This window comes from Sylvia atricapilla, chromosome 27, assembly GCF_009819655.1.
Source record: "Sylvia atricapilla isolate bSylAtr1 chromosome 27, bSylAtr1.pri, whole genome shotgun sequence".
Lineage (NCBI taxonomy): Eukaryota > Metazoa > Chordata > Aves > Passeriformes > Sylviidae > Sylvia > Sylvia atricapilla.
This window is the reverse complement of record NC_089166.1, coordinates 4,250,306-4,271,628: the sequence shown is the minus strand read 5'-3', so window position 1 is coordinate 4,271,628 and position 21,323 is coordinate 4,250,306. Positions and strand designations below refer to the sequence as shown.

Below are 21,323 nucleotides of genomic sequence, written 5' to 3'. Positions count from 1 at the left end.
GAGCTGTGGGGTTACAGGAACACCCCGAGCTGTGGGGTTACAGGAACACCCTGAGCTGTGGGGTTACAGGAACACCCTGAGCTGTGGGGTTACAGGAACACCCTGAGCTGTGGGGTTACAGGAGCACCCCGAGCTGTGGGGTTACAGGAACACCCTGAGCTGTGGGGTTGCAGAACCTGAGCTGTGGGGTTACAGGAGCACCCCGAGCTGTGGGGTTACAGGAGCACCCTGAGCTATGGGGTTGCAGAACCTGAGCTGTGGGGTTGCTGGGGCCGCTGCCCCGCTGCCCTGACCCCACAGTGCTGCACTGTCCAGCCAGACCCAACACTGGCCATGTTTAATCCATGGCCCTGCCAGTGCCTGGTGAGAGGAGAAGGGAAGGCAGGCAATCCCTAGTTGCACCACCTGATTCCTGAGCAGGGCCATTATTTCCTCCCCCTGACCTCCTCCAGCCCCAGATCTGCCGTCTAAACCCCATCTAGGCTCTGGGGTTTTTCTCCTGACGTGTTTTTTGGGATGTGTTTGAGCCCCAGATGTGATGGGATTTCTTTTTTGTGCATTCCTGGAGTGGTGGATGTGGTTGGGAGGTTTTGGGGGCTTGCTGAGGGCTCACTTGGGCAGGAGTTGGTTCTGGCTCTTTAACAAATACCTACTTCGTTCTTTTAACACTGAGCAGCCTGTCAAGGCATCAGTGGGGCTGCTGCTTTCCCTGCCCCTGCATTCCTGGCCGTGCCAGGCTGCTCTCCTGGATTTCCAGGGAAGAAGGAGGAAGCCACAGCTCCAGGCTGTGGAAGGGGACAGGGAAGGGACAAAAAAAGCATCACTCTGCTGCCCAGAGTCTCATTTCCTGCTGCCAGGTGCTGTCAGGGCTTGCTGCAGTTTATTAAAATTGCCCAGCCAGGGCTCGTGTGAGTCACACAATTCCCACCTGGAGCAGCTGCTCCATCCCAGCTCTGGTGCCAGCTCTGCCCAAGCCCTGCCAGGCTCAGGGAGCGTCAGGAAGGAGCTCATGGCTCAGCCTTCCCAGCAGGATCATTGGAGCTTTGTTCCCTCCCTGTCAGAGTGAGAAAAATCCCACCCGGGGGTGCCCTGGATCTCTGAACTCTTCCAGGGCTGGGGCAGCCACGGTTTCTCTGGGAAAGCTGTGCTAACCCCTCCCCAGCCTCAAGAATTTTTAATCCAAATTCTTACTGAGTTTCCCAAAAAAATAAAAAGCCCAACCCACTCCTTTCATCTTGGGTCGCCATGTCCTTGTATTTTTGTCCAAACCATCAGAAAAAAAGGTGTGGAATTGAAGAAAGTTCTTCTTTGGAGCCTTGAATTTCAGATGAGGGATTGTTGGGATGCTGCTGCCTTGGCTGTGCAGCTGGACAAGAGGCTCTGTAGGGAAACCCTGGAATCAGGAGGATGAGGAAGGGTTTCCTGTTTTCCCTCCATGTCCCCATTGCTGATGTGTATTTCCAGGCGGGATGGCTCTGCCAGGGATTGCACAGGAACAGAGATGGACCAGGGATCCAACAAACTCAGCTCCAGGGTGGGAGAAGGAGGAGTTTCCCCTTCTGGGGGATCAGGGATGTGTTATGGTGGGAGCAGAGATCACCTTGAAGGTTCCTCCCTGTGCCACTCCTCGAGGGGAGGAGTAAAAAAAAGGAAAATCCATGAAAAATCCCTGATTCAGTGCTGTTCTCAGCTGCAGTGCTGGGGACAGCTCTGGAATGAGGATCTTGGGGATCTCTCTGTTCTGTAGGATCAAGGGTTCTTGTGGAATAAGGAGAAATCCTTTTTACCAGCCAGAGCTCCTCTGATGTATCCCCTGGTTTTTCTCTCCAGCTGCCCAGGGTAGCAGCAGTTCCCAGGGGAAAATTCCCTCACCCCAGGCTTTCCCAGCATCTCCTGCCCCTAGGGGACCTCTCCTGCCATGTTTTGGTGGAGCTTTGATTCTCCCCTCCTCTCCCAGATCCACTTTTCTTGACTTCCTCATGAAAAAGTCTGTCACCTTTGTTTCCTCCCTCGCCTATGTCAGGTGCTTTTCCATCATCCTGGAGATCCCTGACTCCGACACTGGGAATATTCCCACTGCCCATGCTGAGCCTGGGGCTTAATCAGCTCGGGATGAAGCTCCCCCTCCATCCTAAAGTCCGGATTTAATCCCACCTTTGTGGATTTAATCCCACCTTTGTCCTCCCCGTGGCTGAGGGATGCTCCCAGGATCCAGCCCTGGGCCTAGAATTAACTCTTTTGGAGCTGAGTTTCACTGGGATCAGTGTGCCTGGAATTACCTGTGTGTGTGCCCTAATTCTGTACAGAGCACAAAGAAAAATCCATGGAAACTTCACTCGGAAAACTCTGTAGTGCCTGGGCTGGATTAAACATTCCACATGATCCCTGGTTTTTCAGCCAGCTGTAGAGGCAGTAAAGCATCCAGGAGTGCTTTCCCTGCCCTTCTCCCAGGTGGAGCAGCTCTTGGAGAGGCTGGGAGTGCTGACATGGAATATTCTCCTCCTGCCCTCATGGATTCCCAGCTCCTGGTTCAGGGCCTGCATTTCCCGGTGGTTTCCCTGGTGTTAAACTGGGATTAAACACAGGGATGGCTCCACACCGACCTGGGTGAAGGAGGAGCCCAGGGACACCCTGGAGCACCCTGATTCCTTGTGGGAATTTTGAAGGGCCTGCTGACAACAACATAATCGTTGTTGTTGTTGTTATTATTATTATTATTATTATTATTATTATTATTCCATTTGCACCTCAGATTCTCTCCCCATCCACAGCCAACTCCATGTTTTATTATGATCCAAATGTTTTCTCTTTCATTCCTGCTGGGAGTGGGAAACATTGTGGGCTTCCCAGGAGCTCCTAGAGCCCATTAAAGGCTGTCTGGAATCTGAGCTTTCTCCTTGTTCCGTGAAAACTCCTTGTTCCAGGCTGAGAGGGAAGGTTCACTCTGAGGTTAATGCACTTTATTCATCACTTGAAATTCCTGGTGTTGTTTCCAGCTGAGGCATCGAGTTCATCCAGGAAGGAGCTCTGGGAGAAACAAGGGAGCAGCTCCTGAAAGCTCCCTTGGACCAGGAGGGGGGTGCACTTTTTTGGAAAAAATTGGGCAGAAAAAGTGGAATTTTCCCTGAAGATCCTGGCTGTTCATCCTGGAATGGGATGAGGTTCCTTGGGGGAGTTCAGTGTCTGTGCTGAGCCCATCCTGCAGTGTCCTTAACTCCCCCATTCCAGGGGATGTTGTGAGCTCTGCCACTTCTTATTTTCCTGTTATTCTCAGCTCAGTTTTGGCTTTTGGGATGCTGGAGCTTTTCCTTGTTGTTCCTTTGGCATTATCCAGCCCTGTCCTGAGCCATGATCCCACTTTCTTTCCCACCCTGCAGCAGGACCTTGCAGCAGCCATAAGTCCTGAGTCTTTCCATCCCATCCAACCTTTTCCTTCAGGGAGGTCAGGGGTGGATTTATCCCCTGCAAACCCTCCCTGGCTGGGGGGGGTGTCACTGCCTGCAGTCCAGTCCAGGGTGGGATGCAGGGAATGAGCAGCATCCCGAAGACTCCTGGTGTTTGGGAACAAAACTCTGGGCAGTGCTGAAGGCTGGGCTATTTTTAGCATCCGTTGAGAAGGGATTTGGGATTAGAGCTTTTGTCCACTGGCAGATGGGGATGGGAAGGAGCTGGGCAATCCTGGGATCCACTGGTCTGGTGGGGACAAAGGGGCATCCCCAAGGTCCCGGAGGAGTCTGCGGCAGAGGATGGAGATGGATAGGAATTCTGGGGCTTTTGAGCTCCTGTTGGGTATTTCAGGGGGACACAGAGGGGGGTTTTGTCAGTGGGATCCAATTCCTCAGAGGAGATTTGGGGACACTCATCCAGCTCTGATCTCTGCTCCCTGTGAGTGAGGTCAGGACCCAGGGAGCTGGGGCTGTGTCAGGCGCTTTGGGATGGGGATCAGGGAAAGGTTCTCCCAAAGCGTGGACTGGAACAATTTCTCAGGGAACAGTCACATTCCTGAGGCTGCCAGAGCTCCAGGAGTGTTTGGACAGCGCTGCCAGGGATGTTCAGGGTGGGATTGTTGGGGTGTCTGTGCAGGGCCAGGGGTGGGAATGGGTGATCCCTGTGGGTCCTTCCCAGCTCAGGATATTTTGGGATTCTGCTCTTTCCAGGGACTGAAATTCTCCTCTTGGCCATTGCCCCAGGGGGAGCTGCCCACAGAGGTAACGTAAAAACAAGCAAAACTGGAGGGGATGAAGGGAATTTTGTGTCCTTGCAGCATCTGTGTGACCTGGCAGCATTAATTGAGATTAATTGTTCTGGATGATTAACCCTTATCACTCCAGGAGATTTATAAAGCACCTGGAAACCTTCTCCAGGGGGATTTTTCATGTTTGCCTTCCTTCTAGTCCTTGTTTTGGATAAAACAGTTGGGGTTTGTGGCCACCAAACCCAGGAAGAACCACAGAGAACTCCCAGGCCAGAGGGGAAGGGAACAGAGCTGATTCTTGACCATAAGAAAATGAACTTTTTGATCCCATGGGTGCAGATTCCCTGGATTTATCTGGGGATTAGGAAAAGTCTTCTTAAACCTGCAAGTCCTCGACCCCAAATCGGCTTTCCCTGGGATGAGCAGGATCAGGGAGAGTGAGATCAGGGAGCCATTAATGCCCAGGAGCTCCTGGGATCTTCAGGGCTCAGAAATGTTCTGCACCGATGGGAATGTGAAAGGGACAGAGAGGAGGAGCCAAGGGAGGGGGCGGTGGCAGGGAGGTTCCAATGGCACCACCACAGGCCCTGGAAGGGCTCTGAGCTCTCCCTGGAGCTTCTCTTGTCCAGGTGAACATTCCAGCTGTCCCAGAGCCCACCTGTTCTGGTGAACGTGACCTGGCTCCAGAGGGACTCCAGCCCCTGGATCAGCTCCACGTGGACTCTCTCCACCCTCTTGGTTTTCAGGGGTGTCAGGATAACCAACCTGGAATTCCATGTGTTTGGATCTCTTGGGAAGTTTTTGTCTTGGATAAAGAGTCCAGGGCTAAAAAATATTGTCCCTTTGGACTTCCCTGGTGTCTCCCCACCCTCCTAGCCAGGAATTCCTCCCCAATATTCCAGGTATCCCTGCGCTCTGGCAGTGGGAAGCTGTAACAGCGTGTCCTTTGGAGTGCAGCTACAGCCTTTCTAAATCCCAGTCAGGCTTTCTGTAAAGAAACTGCTTGAGGAGTGTTCAGGCAGCAATTCCAGCTCACACAACCACACACCTTACCAGGCTGGCCCGGCAGAGAGGCAGAAGGCTCCCAGCCCCAGATGAATTCCCAGCAGGCGTTTATTGCAGTGTGCTGAAGGTGAATCCGGAGCCAAAGAGGGTGAACATGGGCTGTTTCTTAGTTATATAGGGTCTGAGGTTTGTAGGTGGTGCAAGGGGCAGGACAGGGGGCAAGTGACCACAGAGAAGAGTGGAACAGGAGGCCAAGGATGTGTCCTGGCCCTGCATGCCTCACCCCAGGGCAGACACTGCATCCACAGTGTCCTCCCCCCTCCATCCTTTGGCTGCTCGGAGCCATCCCAGGAATGTCCCTTCAGGGCAGGGAGTTGCAGCAGCCAGAGCTGTTCCTGATGCCTTGGAAAGGCTGACCTGGAACAGAGACTGAACAGAGCTAGAGAATAAAGTAGATGTTTATTGGAAGGCCTTAAAGGACACACTTTGGGCAGGACAAGAGCCTGGCCAGGGCTACACCCAAAGTGGACCCAAAATAGTCACAAAATGGACAAACGGTCACAAGGCCTCACACTTTTAAAAGCTTTGGTCCATTTGCTTATTGGGGTTTAATTGTCCAATTTCAGCTTTGGGTTGTGAAGTCCCATCCTTCTTGTTTTCCTGCCTCGGTCCACCATTTTGGCCTGAAATGGACACCTGTACTTGTTATCCTTGGTCTTCAGCAGGAAAAGGATTTGTTTTGTCTCCCTGCATTGTGCAGAGCTGAGTGACACTGAATGTGAGCTCAGAACCACATCTCTGGGCAGCACAGAATCTGAAAAATGTGAAAGCTTAAACTTCAGGCATCATTCCCACAGAATTCCCAGCACTCCAGCCTGGCCCATTCCTGGCATGGAGCATCCCCTGGCCAGACTCCCTGTGGGTGAGTTGGAGCACAGGACAGCAGCTGGGAGAGGTGCCCTGGGAACCCAGCAGAGATCCACACCATGGAATCTTGTAAGGGCTTCTGCACTCCCAGGGGAGTGTCTGGAAGTTGTGGAATGCCAAGGAGAGGAGCAGGGACATCCCTGCCATGTTCACACCTCCCACACAGTGGGAGTTCCTCACAGATGGGAGGGAGCTGAATCCTGCCAGGAATGAGGCCAAGGAATTCAGAATTCCACACTCAATCTGTGTGACCACTGCCTCCCAGGCCAGGGTGCCCTCCAAGGATCTGCTCACAGTTCCAACCCTGGGACCGTCCAGGCTGGACAGGGCTTGGAGCAGCCTGGGGTTATGGGAGGTGACCCTGCCCATGGAAGGGGTGGAATGGGATGGGTTTTAAGGTCCCTCCAACCCAAACCCTTCCATGATTCCCTGGTTCTTTGCAGCCTCTCCAGAGTTCCCTCTCCCAAATGCTGGAGGTCACAGGAAAATCAGAAAGAATTCCCTGTGCTTGAGCATCTCCCACTAAAGTGTCTGGAAGGGAACTTTTATGATGGGAATATCTTTTCTATGATGGGAATACCTTTTCTATGGTGGGAATATCTTTTCTATGATGGGAATACCTTTTTCAATGGACTGCAGAAAGAATTGAAGAACCTGAAAGGTGGATCCCAGAGTTCTGGCTTGGTTTTTCAAACAAATCCCTTGAAAAGGGCATGGAACCATCACTGACCACATAGTGATGGTCACTCAGAGTGACCCTGGTGGCCAGGCTGGCCCTGGGCTGGCTGGGAACAAGGTGAGTTTTCGCTCATTCCCAAATATTTCCCTCCAGGCAGGAGCTGTGGCACTCAGGGGTGTGAGCAGGGAAATGTCTCCAGGCTTTGGGCTGCACTGGCTGCAGGGAAGGGATGTTTGCAGTGGATGATTTCAGTGGATGTAGATCTTTTCAGTGGATGTGGCTGTTTCTGGTGGATGTTTTCAGTAGATGTGGCTGGCTTTAGTCCATGCTTCCAGTGGCTCTTTCCAGGGGATTTTTAGTGCTTTTGTTTCTGCCTGAGGATGAGGGAGCTGCTTTTCCTCCATGGAAAGCAGCAGCTGGACTTGTCCCAGTTTGAATATTTGGAGCTGTTTGTCCTTCCAACAGGGCTGACACGTCCTCCTGTGTTGGGAAAGATGGGGCAGGAAGGGCTTATGGATATGACTGTCTGGTAAGAAATACTGGAGATATAAAATCTGTGAGTGAAATAGAAATGAAGGGCAGCTTTGAGATGGAGGCAAGGCAGGCAGGAGGATGGTCATTAACTGGAGATAGGCTGAAGGACAGAAAATGAAAGGACCCAAGAATGCAGCCCCTCTCCACCCTGCCAAGGCATCAAGGAAAAAGTAGATAAGAGTAATCTTTAGAGTTTAGAATATAGGATGATATGGTAATTTAGTAGTTCTCATAGGTTGCATGCAAAGTTTGTAGGTTTTGTATCTTGCACCAGCTGGTCACTGTAAATTAGAATATTCAACACAAAAGGAGATATCATGTGTTGGAACAAGGTCCTTGCTCTCTTCCCTCTTCACCCCTTCTCTTGCCCGCTCTCTCCCTCTGCTGCTTCCACCTCCCTCTCTCCTCCTGCCCTGACCCCGGCACTCTCCTTACCTCCCTCACCTCATCCCCCCCCTCTCTCTCCCTCTCTCTTTGGGGCTTCCCTTCAGCCGAGGCTGGTGGCTGAAAGCAGCCCTCTTTACCCACGGCCCTTGCAATAAAACCACGTGTTTCTAGAATACCTCAGGTCTGCAGAGTTCCTTGTCCCTGCTGTCCACAGATGTCACTACACTCCTGCACCTGTGGAAGGGCTGGGAATTCCAGGGAATGGCCTGAAAACTCCAGCCATGGAAATGATTTTCTGGCAGGGAGCAAACTGCTGGAGCCTCCCACAGGATCCCAGTGTCCAGAGGCTGTGGAGGGGCTGGAATCTGTGGCTGAGGAGCCAGGACAGCCCAGCTCCAGAGCATTTCCCAATCCCTTTGGATTTGGAATGCTGCTGGGTGGGTTTAGGACACATTGGGCAAAGATCAACCCTATTTTCTGAAGAATTCCTGTGGTGCAGGATATCCCTGCACAGATAAAGGTTTTGGGATTGACACAGACATTCCAGCTCCAGGGATTTTATCCCCCCTTTTATCCTCAGGTTCCGTGGCCCTGCAGGAGCCTCTCCATGGAGTTCTACTGAGGGGATCCAGGGGCTGCTCTGGGACGCTCAGGAGGAGTTTTGGGACATTGGAATGTTGGAATGTTGTCAGTCCCAGAGACTGGCACAGAGTTCAGCCGAGGCAACGGACAGGAGTTAATTAAGGGAATCAGTGGGGATGGATCAGGAGCACAGATTGTAATTAGGCTCCAAATGAACCCCGGCCTGGGAGCTGTGCCTGGCACCTGTCCCAAGGCTCTGGGGCAAGGATGAGCCTCAGTGGCCTTGGAGCAGAGCTGGAACCCCCTCACCCTCCCTGGCTCCTCTTCCTGCTCCATCTGCTGCTTCCCAAGGGCCTTCTCCAGGTGCTTGTGGCCTCCTATGGCCCCGGCCAGCCCCAAGTGGGGACATCAGCCTGAGGTGTCTCAGGCCAGAGACCTCAGGCCACCTCTTTGCACATTCCAGGTGACCTCAGCTTTGTGCTGGGGCTTGGATTTTTATGGATTTTTGTAGATTTTTAAAATTGACTTTAATGGATTTTTATGGAATTTTAATTGATTTAAAATTGATTTTATGGATTGTTATAAGTTGATAAACTTTTGGTTAAAATGATCCCACTCTTCTCCCAAAATCTTCCCAAATCCCAGAAAAGCAGAGGATGTCCTCTGTGGTGGTCCCTGATGTTGTCACCCGGCTGTAGGTTGAACTCAATGACCTTGAGGGCTTTTCCAACCTCAATAATGCCATGTTCTGCCAAAAAGAGCCTTGGGAACTGGGGTTCATTTGTGGTCCCATGGGAGATGGGAATACCCAGGTGTTGTTCCCAACAACCCATAAATTTCAGCGAGCTCCAACTCCTGTTCTGCATCCCTTTGTTGTGCATGGAGGGAACCAAGGATTGATGGAATCGAGAGGGCAGCACTTCCCTTGGTTTATGGACCAATGTAATTCCCAGAAATTTGGAGCTTCTCCATTGGAGTTGATCCATCTGGTTCTGGAATTTTGGAGCTGTATTTCCTGTTAAACACTCGCTCAACAGAGATGAACTGGAGCTGGAGGGGGATTTTTATGGATTTATGGCAGCTCTGAGGAGTCCTCCCCATTCCCACAAGTCCTGGCACCAATGGGCCATTCCAGGGAGAGGCTGACGGCACAAATCTGGAGAGAATGGGAATATCCCATAGGGAATTAAACAGGGAGCCAAGTGCTCCTCTGCTGGTGCTGCCAGTGTGTAACTGGAGTTGTTAATGGGAATTGTGAGCCACTGGGAATTTTTGATGCTATCCCATAAAACAAACAGATTGGAGAGAGTTGGGCATGTCCAGTGGCAAAAAGCCGGATTGGAAGGGACGGATGGATGTGTTGGGAGTGTTGGATGTATTGGGAATGTTGTGTGTTCAGAGCAGATGTGGCAGCACCAGATTATTGGATTTGGGCTCCTTGTTTGGGAAAAACATTCCCATTAATGCTAGGAACAGGATTAATCTGCCTCAGGGTGTGCCTGGGACCAGGATCAGTTGGGTCTGGGAGGCAGCAGCCTGCTAGGGAAGCGGGAAGGCTCAGGCAAACCTGGACCTGCTGCAGGGAAATCTCTGCTGCCTTCCCTGGCAGCGCTGCCTGACAAATCCCAGCGGGAATCTCAGCCTTGGAAAACCCTCTCCTTGTAAACACGGCCCTGACAACTTCCCTGGCTGTGCTTCCCGCAGCTCCCTCCCCATCCCTCTGCTCCGCAGGGAGCTCGGAGCCGCCGGCGGCGGGGAGGGATGAGCTTTTCCATGTCTGACATCGGCTCCGCCACGTTCCTGACAGCACAAACAAACAGGGATTTAACCAGAATCCAGGGCTGCCCTTGGACAGGGAGCTGATGCCAAAGCTCATCCTCTCCAGGCGTTTCCCCTCCTGGATTTTGTTCATTTTTGGAAGAGCTTTGTGTTATGGTCAGGTGAGGGTGACCCAGATCCCCTTTAGAATCGATGGCTCTGGGATTTTTGCATTCTCCCAGTGTTTTTGTAGGACTGGAATGTGGATAATGCATGAGGAGGATGCCCTAAAGGCTAGGATTGCATCCCCCTCTGCTGGGATTGGCATTTGATTCCTTCCCTCTGGCCTTTGTCGGGAAAGGACATTAAATCCTTTCTGCCCATTCTAAGAGTTCCCTCCTTTCCAAGACCAAGTTCCCCTCTTTCAATTCCCCAGGAAAGGGATTCCTTTGGGGATCCCTCAGACCCCCGTGGGCATCCACTGGGATGTCCTCCCACTGCTTCCTGCCTGGGAGGACAAAGGCACCATTGGGATGGAGTGTGGGATGGAGCCTGGGATGGAGCTTTGGATGATTCCTGGGATGGAGCCCAGGATGGAGCCTGGGATGGAGCCTGGGATGGAGCCTGGGATGCAGCTTGGGATGGTTTTTGGGATGGAGCCCAGGATGGAATCAGTCCTCTATCCAAGTGCCATCAGGACAGGGCTCGGTGCCACCCTCGGCTCAGTGGGAGAGCTGGGGGGGCTGGGAATGGATATCTGTGGCAAAAGCCTGGGAATAAAGTCTCTTCTCCGCCTAAACAGGATCTTTTCCCCAAATTCTCATGGATGTTTTTGCCCAAACCCATCCCAGTTTTTCAGCTCCATGTTCCACTTCTCCTGGATCCATCTTGAAAATCACATTGTTTTCCTTTTTCCCACTCTCCATGAATCCATTGGATATGACTTGCTTGGAAATGTCTTTCTGAGCCTTTATGTCCCACATTTGTGGAGAAATGACTGCACAGGATTCCAGTTCCCTTTTTTTCCATGGTTTTACCTCCATCTGACACCTCCTTCCTGCCTCAGCAGCACGCGCTCGCCTGCATCTCCGTCTGCATTGATAAATCATTCCCAGACTTCCAATGAGTTCCTTTTCCTGTCATTTTTCTCTGGATTTAAGGGATAATTTCTCAGCAGAAAGATTTTTTTCTGTGAATCGTTGTAGAAACTGGAATGCCTCATTTTTGATAACTCCAGGCAGGCCTCTAGAATATTAGTCCTGGGCCTGATGGATTCACAGGATTTGTTTATCCAGGGGTTTCTTGGAGCTTTTGGTAGTGGTGGTGTCTGGTTTTTTGCCTAGAATCTGTTTGGAATGCCCCTGGTCTGAGTTTTAATTTCCCAAAATAAACACTTTCCTTGGGCTTCCCTTGGCTAAGGAGGGGCTCAGGAAGTCATTCCAAGGCAGTTCATGGGTTGCACTCCATCATCTTAAAGGCTTTCCCCAGCTGAAACGATTCCATCAAATCCCATTCCACAGATTTAGAATTATTTCCCTTTATGCCCAAGCAGGGATTTTCCAAGGAGCTGTCAAAGGCCCCGTGCTCCATCAGAGGGAACAAATTGGAATTTTTATGGACTATTCTCAGGGAACGTGTCTGGAGTTTTGTTTCTGGCCCTTTTTATTGGGAGTTTAAGCATTTCCAAGAGCTAGGAGGGTTTTTTCCCCATCAACCACACAAACTGAGCTTAAATCATCCTGCTTTGCCTGGGTTTGCTGCCTGCAGTGAATCCCAGCCCTTTCTAACAGCTCCAGGTTTTATCCTGATGATCTGATAATGCTCCGAGTCCTTTCCTGTTGTCAGGAGGCCTGAAAACAAGAGGAGACTCTAGAAAACCAATGTTGTATTTTCCCAAATAATCACTCCCAACAAGGGCGGAGAGGGAGAGGAACATCCTCAGGAGGGCCTGAGGGAACAGGAGAGAGGCAGGACACAAGGAATGACTTCCAGAGGGCAGGGGTAGACTGGGATTCCAGGAGGGGCTGGAATGGAACTCCCAGGGGCTCTGTGGCTGCCCCTGGATCCCTGCAAGTGTCCAAGGCCAGGTCGGAGCACTCTGGGGAGGAGAGTGGAAGATGTCCCTGCCCATGGCACTGGATGATCCTTAAGGTCCATATCCAAACCATTCCATGGCTGCATTGATCCTGTAACACCACAATCCCATTTAATGGGAGTTGGGATGAATGTACATGGATTTTTTAACTTGGAAATATCTTTAAATCCCATTAGGAACAATTTTTTGTATTTTCTTTGGGAACGACAGGAATCCTTGTGGCTGAGAGGTCCCGTGGTTGTCCTTCCCCTGTCCCCATCAGGTCTCTTTCCCTGGGATTGTGATTCCAGCCCTGCTGTTTCTGTCAGGTTCCATCTTTTCCTTGGATAAACACATCCTAACAGGAGCTTTTACAGGGCATTTTTATAACCATATAAAACCCCAAACTGCCTGGATTTGCCTGCAGACTGGAGCACAGCAGCTCCAAAATCCTCAGTTCCTGGGCTGTTGTTCCCATTCCAGGCTTGTTGTTTCCCCCTGATTTTCTCCAGTGCAGTTTTTTCTCCTTGCTGGATTTTAAACTCCCCTCATTAGGAATTTTTGATTTCTGCCTTCAGAGCCTATGTGGAAAAACCCATCCATGGGGCTGCTTCCAGGGGCTCAGCTTCTCTTTCCAGCCTGAGCTGTTTAATCGGTCAGGCAAGTATTAAAATGGGGTTTTTTATTTGGATACCAAATGCTTTTTAAAGGATGTATTGTTTTTCCCCTCACAAATGCCTTCTATTTGAATTCAAATATTATTTCCTTTCTCTCCTATCCCACCTGCTTCCCTGGCACTGGGATTAGTCAGGATATGTCAATATTTGAGGGAATAAATCGCTGCTGGCTCCAGCTTCTGTTTGGGTTTCTGACTCATCTTGGGGTCAAATGAGCTCAGCAAATGTGGGAGAGATTCCGGAGGGACTGGAGCTGCTCTGCACTGGCTCCAAGTGCTCATTGCTGGGGTTTACTGGTTTTTACTGGTTTCCAGACTGGGCTTTCTGGAGTCTTTATCCCAGGAAGCAGTTCTGGATGTCCCCGGGCTGTCAGTGCAGGGCAGAGGACGGATTGGTTGGGGTTAAATCTGGGGTTTCTGGAAGTTTGCCCATTCGAGCAGGAGGGTTGAGTCTGAGCTGAGCCTAGGCCATGAGTGTCACTACCAGCAAAGATGTGACATCTTTGCTGCCCACCAGAAGTGTTGGGTTCCCACTGGGAAACCTCTGTTACTCCACTAGGAAACTTGTGTTACTCCACTGGGAAATCTGTGTTATCCCAGTGGGAAATCTGTGTTATCCCAGTAGGAAACCTGTGTTAACTTGGAAACACATGTCCACCTCGCTGGGAACTTGTGTTCCCCTCTTGGAAACCTGTGTTCCTCACATGTCCATCTCGTGTCCCTCCCTCTTGGAAATCCATGTCTACTCCACTTGGAAATGTGTCTGTCCCACCTGGAATCCTGTGTCCATCTCACATGGAAACCCATGTTTGCTCTGGTTGGGAACGCTGTGTGCCCCACTGGAAAAATCGTGTTTCCTCCCTTGGAAACCCTGCGTCCATCCCACTGGGAAACGCATGTTCTCTCACTGGAAAACCCATCCCCTCCCTCTTGGAGCCTCATGTCCACTTTGTTGGGCACTGCTGTCCCCCCTGCTTTGCAGCGTTGGGGGTGCCTAAAAGTTCCACCTGGGCTTTGCCAGGAATTTCTATAAAGAATGCTTCCAAAACAAGACTGAAGAAGAGCAAAATGATGGAGGAAATCTTCCCTCATTTCCCTGAGTGTTTTTAACTCTTCCTATTTTCCAAGCAGTGGCAGAGGGAGGATTTAAGAGGATAATGGATTTTTCATGCCAGGAGAGCATTCTCATGGCATGGGCTGAGACTCCACCTCAAACCAGGGAATAGTGTGAATTTTCAGCAGGAGCTTAAGGATTGTGTGTCTGTCAGAGCTTGGACTGACTGGAATGACTCCAGGAGCTTTCAAGCTTTCCCTCCAAACAGCTTTTCTTTCCTCTCTTCCCTCTTTTATTTTCCATAAGGAGAGCAAAATGATTAAACAAATTATTAAAGCTGGGTGGATTTCTGTGGATATTTCTGAGAATATTTCTGAGGATATTTATGTGGATATTTCCCCCTGACCTGCAGCTTGTGGCTGTTTCCCATCCCTCTGCTGGCTGGGAACGGGCATTCATTCTGTGGGAAATATTCCCTAATTCCTCTCTTTTTTCCCCACAGGTGTTTACAAAATATGGGAAATGCTATATGTTTAACTCAGGAGAGGAGGGGCGGCCTCTCCTCACCACGGTGAAGGGGGGGACAGGGAATGGCCTGGAAATCATGCTGGACATCCAGCAGGATGAGTATCTGCCCATCTGGGGAGAAACAGGTAAGAGCTTCCTCTTCCTCAGGTGATTTCCTTGGAAAAAACATCCAGTCCCATCCTATCCCATCTCATCCTTCCCAGACAATGCCTAAACCAGCTCTGGGAGCAAGAGCCTGCTCAGTCCAGGATGTGCCACTTTTCCTCCCGGGGTTTGTGGTAGCCCCTTGGGACCAGCATTTTGGGGAGTGCTGGGCTTGGGTGTCCCAGCCCCACAGTTTGGGATGCCAGGCAGGAATGGCACTGCCTGTCCTGGGAAAGGGTGGTCTCTGTGGGTGACAGGAGTGTGGGGATTCCAGCACGTCCCTCTCCCCTGGAAAGGCATTTTTGAGAGGCTGTGTTCAAGGTGGACTCCAGCTGCTCTCTGGGTTTTTCTTTTCCTTGGAATTTGGGGATATTTGCTGCCCTGAGAGTTGTGTTTGCTCGGTTGGTGCTGTCTGGGTGCACCAAGGACTGGGTTCCTTGGCTTTGCAGCATGTGGGATGGATGGAAGCTGTCTAGGAATGAACCCAGCTGGGCTGAGCATCTCCAGAGGAGCTGGAACCCTTTGGTCCTAGAGCAGGAGGTGCTGACCAGGAGAGCTGGGCTGTGGGATGTCCCCCAGGTCCCATGGATTGGGATGCAGCTCCTGGAGTGGATGTGGAGTTGCTGGGAACACTGGTGCCACATCCTTTAATGAATCTGCTACAAAAAGGATGGTCAGGAGGGTAGGGGACAGGGTGGGAACAGTGCCACCAGGGCCACCTGGTCACAGCTGCCCTTGGCAGTGCCCAGCAGTGGTGGCTGCAGCTCTCCTGAACCCATGGTGACATTTGAAACAAACCATTAAAAAAAAAAAATAATGCTGGAAAACTTGCCAGGAGCTGTGTTTGAGTGGCATAGCCCTGCAGGGATACTCATTCAGGATGAGCTGTGGTTATTTAGAGGATCAGGAAAGGGAAAGGAGGAACTCTCACTCCAGCTTGGTGTCACCATGGCCACCCCCTCCAGCACCTCTTGAACTCCTGCTTGGAGCAGAGAAGGGATTTGGCTCCATTTGTTCCCAATGCCCTTTTCTTTATGTGTTTGACTCTTCCAAACACATCAATCATTCCAAACTGCACAGGCTTTTACGGGAGCTTTGCTCCCAGATTTCAGCTCCTGCTCCAAATCAGCCTGGTCTGGCCCAGGTGAGGGGGAGGACACAGAGATTTGGGATAATCATTCCTCTCTGGGGGAATTGGTTTGAGGTCTTGTCCTTTTAAAGGTAAAACAGGCTCATGATGGGTGGGAACGTGAGGAGCAACCTCCACTTCAGGGCTTCATTTCTCACAGGAGGACAGAGCTACCCTGGGGGACGTGTGGGGACAGGAAACCACCCCAAGGATGGCTTGGGGACATCCTAGAGCTGGTGAACTCCTGGAGCTTTTTGTTCAACCCCACTGGGGTCTCACATTGAGGAATCCCAGGTTTGGGCTGGAAGAGACATTAAAGCCCACCCAGTGCCACCCCTGCCATGGGCAGGGACACCTCCCACTGTCCCAGGCTGCTCCAAGCCCCAATGTCCAACCCGGCCTTGGACACTGCCAGGGATCCAGGGGCAGCCACAGCTTCTCTGGGCACCCTGTGCCAGCCCTGCCCACCCTGCCAGGGAACAATTCCTGCCCAATCTCCCATCCAGCCCTGCCCTCTGGCAGTGGGAAGCCATTCCCTGTGTCCCTCCATCCCTTGTCCCCTGTCCCTCTCCAGCTCTCCTGGAGCCCCTTTGGGCCCTGGAAGGGCTCTGAGCGCTCCCTGGAGTTTCTCTAAGTGAACAATCCCAGCTCTCCCAGCCTTTTCTTACAGGACAGGGCCCCTGTGAGTTTCTCCAAGGATTCCCAGCCGTGGTGTCCCACCATACCCACTTTGCTGCCTTTTTGGTGCTGCTCGATGGGGAACCTGTAGGAGAAACTGTCTAAGAATGTGCTGGGAATATGCTGAGCTTTTCCATCCCTGTGTTTTTGGGAAAGGTGGATCCGTCTCAGGGGGGTGAATCGGCCTCACATTGCATTTTGCACTGGAGGTGAAAAAAAAATTAGGAAAAATAAATAAGGATAAAAACTGGGAGGGAAAAAGCTGAAGGAGGAGGTTTCCACATGGTGGTCCTTCCACATCCATTGGCATCTGCCCCTCCAGGGGGGAGGTGGGATTGCAGCTGCTGCTCTTCCAACAGCTCCCAAGCCCTGAGTGTGCCAAAGGCACTGGAAACCTGTCCTGGCTGTGAGCCTTGGACCTCAGGGAGAAAAAACAACCTCAAGTGTTCATTTTTGTCAAAAATCTTGGGGCTTTTGGTGTCTTCAGAGTTCAGAGCTGACTTTGTGGGAGGATCCTGTGAAGTTCAACATTCCCTGCTGCCGTCCTGCCCCTCACCACCCCATCACTGCTCATCCTACCCAGACTGAGCTGAAACTTAGAGACAGCTCAAGAGGCTCAAGGAGCAAGCCTCATGTCCCTGGAACTGGTTTAGAGTTGGATTCTCATGTCCCAGGATGTGAGTTGATACTGGGGTCTCCTGTTTCTGGACCTGGGTTATGTTGGATTCTCCTGGGATTTCTGGGAATTCGAGGGCGAAGGGTGAGCCTGAGCTGAGCCCAGATTGATTTTGGATTCTCATGTCTTTGGACCTGGGCTGACATTCTGGGCTTGGATTGCACTGGGAGTTACTGAGGTCTCTTTAAACCTGGAATTTTACAGGATTCAAGAAAAAAATTGAACAGGGCTTTGATCTGGTGAAGCAATGAAGGAGAAGCTCCTGGGCTCATCCCAAGGAGCCTTGGCCGTGTTCTCACAGGCCCAGGTGGACCTGCTTCCCTCAGAGCTGGCGGAACATCGATCGTGGCCTTCCAGCAGGAGCCTTCTCCTCTCCCGTGGCCCCCTGGCCCTGGGGGCTCCGGACACGGCCCCGATCCCGGGGGGAGCTCCAGGGGCCCCGGGACACGGCCCCGATCCCGAGGGGAGCTCCAGGGGCTCGGGACACGGCCCCGATCCCGGGGGGAGCTCCAGGGGCTCGGGACACGGCCCCGATCCCGGGGGGAGCTCCAGGCTCCGGACACGGCCCCGATCCCGGGGGGAGCTCCAGGCTCCGGGACACGGCCCCGATCCCGGGGGGAGCTCCAGGGGCTCCGGGACACGGCCCCGATCCCGGGGGGAGCTCCAGGGCCCCGGGACACGGCCCCGATCCCGGGGGGAGCTCCAGGGGCTCCGGACACGGCCCCGATCCCGGGGGGAGCTCCAGGCTCCGGGACACGGCCCCGATCCCGGGGGGAGCTCCAGGCTCCGGGACACGGCCCCGATCCCGGGGGGAGCTCCAGGGGCCCCGGGACACGGCCCCGATCCCGGGGGGAGCTCCAGGCTCCGGGACACGGCCCCGATCCCGGGGGGAGCTCCAGGCTCCGGGACACGGCCCCGATCCCGGGGGGAGCTCCAGGGCCCCGGGACACGGCCCCGATCCCGGGGGAGGCCGGGGACTGACAGCGGCTGTTGCCACGGTGACGCCTCCCTGGCTGTGCCGAGGGTTTATTTGCAGTGGATTATTTCCAAATCTTTGCCTACCGATTCCCGTGGCTCAGAATTCAGTCCCCTGGGCCGTGCCAGGCCGGCCCGGGCCGCGCTCTCCGGGGGAAGCCTTGCCGAGGAGCTGCAGGGAATTCCAGCCCTGGAGGTGTCCCAGAGACACAGGGACATCCGTGGGATGGAAGGAGTTGGGTTTTTCCTTCCACTGAGTTCTGTCGGCAGTGTCCCCGCAGGAGGGAGATGAGGATCCCGGGGTGCCCGAGGCGCGGTGGGAGCTGTCCCTGCCCCGGGCGCCGCGGGAGGAGCCTCCGCGTCCCTTCCAATGCCCGAAACCCGGGATTCTGCAGCAGGAGGCAGGAATAGGAGCAGTTTCCCGGCTGTGTCGAGGCTGCTGGGAAAGCAGGAGGTTAAATTCCTGCAGCAAACAACCATCGGGATTCCCATTGTCTTTTTTTGTTTGTTTCGCTTTTGTTTTGTTTTTTTGTTTTTTGTTTTTAATTCTGGCCGTTCAAGTGCCCAAAGCAGACCCAGAGAATGCTCCCAATGTGCTGAGTGCACCAGGATGGGCTGAGGATTCCTTAGAGCAGCTCCCAGTCAAGCCTCAGCTTCCAGCTCATTCTGGACACCAGAGGGATTGAGGGACAAAACACCGGAATGTTTTCCCATGACTTCCCTGTCTGCCTGCTGAAGAAACTCCTTATAGCAAATTCCAGGCTCCTGCTCTCTCTCAGCTCCCAAACCTGCTTCTGATGGCTAAAAAGTCCCCTCTTTTTGGCTCAGAAATCCAAAAGTGGCTATAAATGCACATGTGTATTAAATCCAAACAGTCTTTGGATTTTAAGGAAAATATCCCTCCCAGCAATTCCACAATTCATCCCACACCACCAATCCCCGGGGCAATCCAAGCCTGGAGCAGCTCCTGTAAATCCCTGGGCACATGGGAACAGCTGCTTCTGCTCCATCACAACAGAGCCAAAACTGCTTTTTGAGCCCTTCCTTGGCTCTCCCCAGCTCCAGGAGAATTCCAGAGGCCCTGGAGAGCAAGTCCCCAAAAAAATCCAGGAGTTTGTAGAGTTTGCGACGACCTCAAAGACCCAAACCCTGAGTAACCTTAGAGCTGCTGCTCCTCCCAGGGGTTTGGTGCTGCTCAATCAAATGTTAATTGATTATAACTCAGGGAGTTCTGGATAATTCAGGGAATCCTGGCTAACTCAGGAAAAGGGCCAGGACACTGCATATTTTAGGTGACACCAAGCAGCCCCTAAAGGTCACCCTGCCTTGGTGGGCTGATCCAAGAGCAGATTTTTTTATTCCATAAAAACCAACAACTTCTCCTGGCCTGAGCTCCTCTGGGTTCCTGCCTCAGGCCCCTTTTTCTTTCTGGGTCCCATTTGTTCCCATTTTCAGAAGGATGAACAACCCTGAGCTCCTGGGTTTGGGGGGATTTTCCCAGTTATTGCTGCCTGGGAATGCCCAGCCTCTCCAGGGAACAGGATTGTCGCTGGGGCTCCTGGGGGTGGCTTTTCCCAGCTGATTTTTAACCAAAAACTACTTCTCTGGGAATTCCATCCCAGCCCCTCCCCACCCTCCCAACCAGGAATTCCTCCCCAATATCCCATCCAGCCCTGCCCTCTGGCAGTGGGAAGCCATTCCCTGTGCTCTGTCCCTCCATCCCTTGTCCCCAGTCTCTTTCCAGCTCTCCTGGAGCCCCTTTAAGTCCTGGAAGTTTCCCTGGAATTTCTCTTCTCTGGAATTGTCCCAGAATTTTGTTCAACTGAAGGCTGTGAGCACAAATCAAACGCAGGAAAACCCTTCCAGGGCTTCAAAAGCCCTGGATGCTTCAAAAGCCTCTCTTAAAAAAGAAAATTTTAAAGAAGCCCCAAATTCAAGGAAATGTTCGTTGAAGGCAAACCCGAAGGAATCCAGACCCTCTGGCTTTGGAAATCTGGAAAGCTGAGATAAGGCCCTAAAAACCAACAGATGAAGCATTATAATGAAATCTGCATTTTCAGCTTTTGTGGGAGCTTTGTTGCTGTCAAATGCCCATAGCTGAAATAGGAGTCCTCAAAGTAGCAGGAATATTTGGGAATACAATGGGAAACATGGGAAAAACCCTGGAATTTGGGGTGGTACCACCAAGGTGACAGTTTGGGGCTGTTCCCTGTTCCAGGAGCTCTAAAGGTGTTTGCAAACATTGAATTTTTATTCCTGCTTCTCCCAAGCATTGGGGGCAAGGTCTCAGACCCTCAGGTGAGGTCTGAGGATGCTCTGGTTTCCCTTGGGAATCATCGAGGTCATTCCTTGATCCCGACCCTTTCTCCTCCTCTTTTTTCCTTCCTGGAGGAGCTCGGAGCATTTAAACCAATCCCAGGAAGACCACAGGAGATTTCAGGGCTGAAAAAAAGCTTTGGAGATAAAAGTCTCTTCCAAAGGCTAATTAAATTTAATTGGATTAATCCCTTTGGCTCAGGGATCATCTTTTGCTCCCATTTTGTTCAGTTGGTGCTTGAGACCTCCCAGGTGCTTCCCGAGGGCAATTCCTGAATTCCTGGTGCTGAGGAGGGATTTCCCTCCTGGGAGTTTTCCACTCCTGGGAATGGTTTTTCCTGCTGGAGAGACTCTGGAAGGGTTTTAATTGTGCTGAGCAACAGCAGGACCTGGCAGCATTGCTTGGGGCAGCTCTAGAGGAACACAATAATCTGATCTGGAATATGAAATTATCTGTTCTGGAGGAGCAAATAATCTGTTCTGAAAAAGAAAAAAATCTGCTCTGAAAGGACAAGGACTCTGCTTTGGAATATTAAATAATCACCTCAGGAGGAGCCAAGAATCTGCTCTGGAGGAACAAAAAATCTGCTCTGGAGGAATAAATAATCTGTTCTGGAATATTAAACAATCTGCTCTGGAGGGACTAAGAGTCTGTTCTGGAGGAACAAATCATTTGCCCTGGAGGAACAAAGAATCTGTTCTGGAATATTAAACAATCTGCTCTGGAGGAATAAATAGACATCTCAGAAAGAGCAAAGAATCTGCTCTGAAGGACAAACAAACTGCTCTGGAGGAATAAAACATTTTCTCTGAAGCAATAAATAATCTGCTCTGGGTTATTAAATAATCTGCGCTGGAGGAGCAAAGAATTGCTCTGGAGGAACAAAAAAATCTGGTCTGGAGGAAAAAATAATCTGGTCTGGAATACGAAATAATATGATCTGGAGGAATAAATAATTTGCTTTGAAGGAATAAAAAATCATCTTTGGAGGAGCATATGAACAGC

At 51.8% G+C, this 21,323-nt stretch overlaps 1 protein-coding gene across 1 annotated transcript in view; it reads left to right on the top strand.

Moving 5' to 3' along the window:
- The window catches only part of LOC136372347 (acid-sensing ion channel 2-like), a 67,534-nt gene that overhangs the window by 17,538 nt on the left and 28,673 nt on the right, over positions 1-21,323 (top strand). Inside the window, exon 2 of the mRNA XM_066336946.1 lies at positions 14,374-14,524. Coding sequence (XP_066193043.1) covers positions 14,374-14,524 — 151 coding nt within the window. The remainder of the gene's footprint in view (positions 1-14,373; positions 14,525-21,323) is intronic.